Raw genomic sequence first — 6,050 nt, 5'->3', positions numbered from 1 at the left:
GCCAGCAGGCAGACCAGACCAGTAGTGGGGGTAAACACCCCGCCAGCAGGCAGACCAGACCAGTAGTGGGGGTAAACACCCCGCCAGCAGGCAGACCAGACCTGTAGTGGGGGTAAACACCCCGCCAGCAGGCAGGCCAGACCTGTAGTGGGGGTAAACACCCCGCCAGCAGGCAGGCCAGACCTGTAGTGGGGGTAAACATCCCGCCAGCAGGCAGGCCAGACCTGTAGTGGGGGGTAAACACCCCGCCAGCAGGCAGACCAAACCTGTTTCAGGGCAAACACTTCCCCCTCCCCTGAGGCAGTAGGCCAGACCTTAAGTGAGGATAAACTCTCATCTCATGAGGCAGGCCAAACCTGTAGGGGGATAACCTGCCCCCAGCATGCAGGTCGGGAGACACGCTGCTGCAGTATCGAAGCCGGGCCCGCCTGGGCGCCGCATTCACTCTATGGAAACGTAAAGGGAAATATTTTCCCCTTAGTGGCTTTTACCAGAGGAAACATAGTGAGGGTTGGCACACGGAGGGGTCGAGGGGTCAGGTGGAGACGTGTGGGGGAAGGGAGATATGTTGGGGGATGGCCATGTGAGGGGGAACGTATGAGGGATTGTGAGGTGTTATTTACCAACGACGATATTCGTATGCTAACTCATCAGCTGACACACTCTCACTCATTTACTCACAAGTGACTCGCTTTTAAAGACTCACCTGCCAGCATGTCTGGGGACTCACCTTTCAACTCCTCTGAACAGTCACCCGGAGGCTCATTTGGAGGCTCACCTGAGATCACTGGAGTAGGTGTAGGTGCTCCAGGTGAGCAGCTTCAGCACCTCCTCCTCCTCCTCCACCTGCAGGAGCCACGACACCTTCAAGAGAGACTGCTCGGGTTAGGCCTCGGTCAAAGCTACGGCTGTAAGCTGGTCAAAGTTAGGGGTAAGGCCAAAGTTAGGTCAAAGTCAGGTTTAAGTTAAGATGAAAGTTCGGTTTAAATTAAAGTCAAAGTTTGGTTTAAGTTAAGGTCAAAGTTAGGTTTAAGTTAAGGTCAAAGTTTGGTTTAAGTTAAGATCAGAGTTAAGTTTAAGATTAAGATGACAAGTAGAAGATCTAAGTTCGGGAAACTTACATATTTTCACAAACTTTTCTTAATAATCACGTCATCATATACTGATCATTAATCACTGTATCATCACCAATCATTATATCATCATCAGTCACTAATTCGTCATCATCAAAAATTGTATCATCAGTCATTATATTCATCATAAATCATTATCTCATCATTATTTCATCATTGTTATCTCCTCAACACCCTTAGCGAGACCATTATCATTGATTATCGCAAAAAACGTACAATCCCTTCAGCTCATAATCTCTTGAGCATACAATACCTTGAACGCACAATCCTTTGAACAAACAAGGCATCTAACAATTTTCTGAGCAGTCATTCTCTTGGCTACACAATACCCTGAGAAAACAATCCATTGACGACACAATTTCACAAGCACATACTTCCTTGAGCCCACAATCACGAGCCCACAATCCCTTGAGCCCACAATCCCTTGAGCCCACAATCACTTGAGCCCACAATACCTTGAGCCCACAATCCCTTGAGCCCACAATCACGAGCCCACAACCCCTTGAGCCCACAATCCCTTGAGCCCACAATCACGAGCCCACAACCCCTTGAGCCCACAATCACGAGCCCACAACCCCTTGAGCCCACAATCCCTTGAGCCCACAATCACGAGCAGACAATCCTTTCGCTGCACAATATCTTGAGTTCATATAATTCCTTACGCACACATCCCTTTGAGCGTACAATTCCTTAGACGCACAATCCCTCAAGCACACAATCACATGTACAATCACTTTATGAATATTACAACAATTTAGAAAAATGAGGTCAAGGAGATCCTTACAGGTTCGTCAGCTAGGTCAGATATGACGCAGTCTAAGGTGGCCGTTTCTCCGAGGTGAGTCGTGAAAGAGGCGCTGTTGGCCGCTAGGTGAGGCTTCCTTGGTTCATCTTCCTTGTGTGTGTGCACCTTCTCTTCCTTCTTCTCCTCCTCCTCCTCCTCCTCCTTCTCTTCCAGAGCCGTCGTGGAGGCGTCTCTCTGGTCGAGAGAGTTATCGAAGTCTCTCTGCAGTTCGCGGGCTTCCTGGTCGTGTTGGTTGTCGGCTGGGTCACTCTGGCAGCGGTGGTCGAACTGGTCTTTATTCTGGTCGTTTTGGCCGGTTGTGTCGTAGATTGTTGGCGATGTAGATGGCGGTGATGGAGGAGATGCTGGCGACGATGATGGAGACGACGAGGGTACCTGGACAACAGCTGGAAATGAAAACACAGGATTAAGAAACAAGTCAGTTACGAGAATCAAAGTAAAAGGGGGGAGGTAGAGGAGAAGGAAGGAGGGGAAAGCTAAGCATAAGAGGTGGCAGTAGGTGAAGGGAGAAGAACAGAAGTGCAGAAGGAAGAAGAAGAAGAAGAGAATTTAGGGTTCATGTAGGGAGAGTGGACACACTTCTCACAGCTGGGAGGGAGGACAAGTCGTCCTCGGGGCAGCTCTCATTTCTTGCGCTCGTGTTATCGTACAGAGCAGAGCCATATTGGCTCATGCCATGTTGGCTCATGCCATGTTGGCTCATGCCATGTTGGCTCATGCCATGTTGGCTCATGCCATGTTGGCTCATGCCATGTTGTGTCATGCCATGTTGGCTCATGCCATGTTGGCTCATGCCATGTTGGCTCATGCCATGTTGGCTCATGCCATGTTGGCTCATGCCATGTTGTGTCATGCAACATGTTCCCACGTGTCAAATGACACCATTCAGGGTACGAATTACAGCGGTGACACCCTCCAGGCGGCCGCCTGAAGCCTCATATTTACCTGGCAATAACTATCTTACCAGCGACCTCCGACCCACCCGCTTGTTGTGGGTAGCATCCTGTGCAAGGTATTAAGGTATCGGGTACCTTACACCTGATGATTCTGTCCACCTATCACTACTAGCATCATTTGGTTTAGAAACCTGTACATCCTTTCTCAATTTACTGTGGGTTTCTTTACATGTATTAAAAACGTGTACTGGCTTCGAAACTGCACAATCATTAAGGGTTATTTCAGGTACAAACAACCTCTGTGGTGATTAGCAGCTCATCAACTGCCTAATAAATGTAAACAAAGCCGCCATGATTGAGGAAAGATGTACAGGTTTCGTAAGTGGTTAGCGGAATTAAGGGATGAATGGTGGCCGTAGCATTAATGACCTTCCGAGAGGTGATGACAGGTGACGTTGTGCAGGTGACACAGGCGGGTGACGCAGGCGGGTGACGCAGGCAGGTGACACAGGCGGGTGACGCAGGCAGGTGACACAGGCAGGTGACACAGGCGGGTGACACAGGCGGGTGACGCAGGCAGGTGACACAGGCGGGTGACGCAGGCAGGTGACACAGGCAGGTGACACAGGCGGGTGACACAGGCGGGTGACGTAGGCAGGTGACAAAGGCAGGTGACACAGGCAGGTGACACAGGCAGCTTCACTAGTTGTGGTGGTGATGGATGACCTGTGGTGGTGATGGATGACCTGTGGTGCTGATGGATGACCTGTGGTGCTGATGGATGACCTGTGGTGCTGATGGATGACCTGTGGTGCTGATGGATGACCTGTGGTGCTGATGGATGACCTGTGGTGCTGATGGATGACCTGTGGTGCTGATGGATGACCTGTGGTGCTGATGGATGACCTGTGGTGCTGATGGATGAGCTGTGCCTCGAGAAACATTACCATACCATCATTGAAAATAAACAAGTTGAAATTCTCAACGTCGGGGGTAAAATACTGAAAAGTAACTGGTCCACCAGAAACAGAAACCAAATAATACAGTCCCCCCGGAGATGACGTCGCCGCCCCCATGCAGTACCCCCCATGCAGTACCCCCCATGCAGTACCCCCCATGCAGTACCCCCCATGCAGTACCTCCCATGCAGTACCCCCCATGCAGTACCCCCCATGCAGTACCCCCCATGCAGTACCCCCCATGCAGTACCCCCCATGCAGTACCCCCCATGCAGTACCCCCCATGCAGTACCCCCCATGCAGTACCCCCCATGCAGTACCCCCCATGCAGTACCCCCCATGCAGTACCCCCCCCCACCCAACACCCACCCCATTCAACACCCCCCCCCCAACACCCACCTGACGAACTGCGACCATCCCGCTATAATGGGGAGGGGTCGGCCCACCTATTTCATAAGGCCCACAGGTACTTCCGCCCGTCGACTGAGCTTATTTGCAAAATTAATGAGTTATTCTGAGTCATTTTAGAGCATTTATCGAAGCAAATGAGGTCCGGGAGGGTAATAATCTTGTCAGTTATTGATGGGTGATGTTAATGGGTGTTGTTAATGGTGTTGTTAATGGGTGTTGTTAATGGGTGTTGTGTTGCTCATGGTGTGACTGTAAGGTGGAGTGGGGGAGGGGGTAGGGGGTGTATGGAGTGGGTGGAGTGGGGAAGGGGGTGTATGGAGTGGGTGGAGTGGGGAAGGGGGTGTATGGAGTGGGTGGAGTGGGGAAGGGGGTGTATGGAGTGGGTGGAGTGGGGAAGGGGGTGTATGGAGTGGGTGGAGTGGGGAAGGGGGTGTATGGAGTGGGTGGAGTGGGGAAGGGGGTGTATGGAGTGGGTGGAGTGGGTGACTGAAGTTAATTCAGCCGTACAGTGGAGAGAAGAGCAGACCTACCTGAAGCAGTAGTGACCGGCGCCTCCAGCAGCAGACCCGCCAGCAGGAGCAGGAACAGCAGACGTCTCTCCATTCTCTCTCTCTCTCTCTCTCTCTCTCTCTCTCTCTCTCTCTCTCTCTCTCTCTCTCTCTCTCTCTCTCTGTGGGAAGCAGAGGAGTGAAATTATTATTATTGTCAGTCCTTATGATGATATTCTCGCTGGTATAGTTGGAGAATTTAGATTTCCTTTGTGTTAACCTAACCTAGCCTAGCAAGCCTAACCTAACCTAGCCTAGCCTGGTCGACGACCGGGCCGCGGGGACACTAAGCCCCGGAAGCACCTCAAGGTAGGTAGGTAGCCTAACCAGAAGCGTACGCACCCAAGCAACCCACCTAACCGGACACTTGTCGATGCATAGAAGACGTGGATTTTTGGTGAGTAGCTTCTGTTCATAGTATGCTGTAATACGGACGTTGGGGGCCAGGCCTTCGTTCTCTTAGCTCTTAGCTCTTACTTACTTAACAGTCCTCTCCGTCCCCCACGAGTCCTCTCACTCTCTCATGTATCTTTCCTATTTTACCTCATTTAGGTGAGTGATGTGTGTGTGTGTGTGTGTGTGTGTGTGTGTGTGTGTGTGTGTGTGTGTGTGTGTGTGTGTGTGTGTGTGTGTGTGTGTGTGTGTGTGTGTGTGTATTCACCTTGATGTGCTCACCTAAAGTGGCTTAATGGGTCGAGCTTCCGCTCCAGTTCAGACTTCCGTCTCCTAAGTTGAAGTCTGTGTTAGATATTGTGAGATGCGTCTGTGTACGCGTGAAGACTTCTGTGTGTGCGTGAAGACTTAGGAAAGACTTTGATCCGTAAATTTACGCTCTTGTTGGTAAATTTAGAGAGCCATGGTGAGGGGGGGGGGCACTACGACACCAATTAAGACTTAATGGCCTGGGCCAGGACTCATCTAGGATTTACGCGTCCATTTGCGAAACCTGTGCATCTTTTATTTCATTAAACAGTGCATGAGCTCCAAAGGGCTACGAGGGCTGTGAAGTATCCAAGCTCGAAAACGGTTTAATAAATACAGACTGAACCGCCATGATTAAAGAAAGATGCATAGATTTCGTAAATGGAGACGTAAATTGCTCGATAATATATATATATAGATTCTGGCCCCTAGTAGGCGGAATGGCCAGCGCCGCGTCGTAAGATATATCACAACAATCTCTCGTCTTAGATTGCACCATAAAAATCTTCTCCCGTCCGAGCTGTCTCCGCGTCTCGATCCGGATTTTACGCGCGTCTCGATCCGGATTTTACGTGCGTTTTTATGGAGCTTTTCCT

General features: G+C 50.6%; 1 protein-coding gene across 1 annotated transcript; it reads right to left on the bottom strand.

The window, feature by feature from the left end:
* Positions 1-1,887: 1,887 nt before the first annotated feature.
* LOC138349673 (uncharacterized) lies at positions 1,888-4,818 on the bottom strand. Its single transcript, XM_069319870.1, has 2 exons — positions 4,735-4,818; positions 1,888-2,324 (listed from the first exon to the last, which is right to left on the bottom strand). Exons 1-2 carry the CDS (start codon positions 4,805-4,807, stop codon positions 1,888-1,890), a joined length of 510 nt encoding a protein of 169 aa, XP_069175971.1. The 5' UTR covers positions 4,808-4,818.
* Positions 4,819-6,050: the final 1,232 nt, after the last annotated feature.

Source organism: Procambarus clarkii, chromosome 94, assembly GCF_040958095.1.
Source record: "Procambarus clarkii isolate CNS0578487 chromosome 94, FALCON_Pclarkii_2.0, whole genome shotgun sequence".
Classification (NCBI taxonomy): domain Eukaryota; kingdom Metazoa; phylum Arthropoda; class Malacostraca; order Decapoda; family Cambaridae; genus Procambarus; species Procambarus clarkii.
This window is presented reverse-complemented; position numbering and strand designations above follow the sequence as displayed.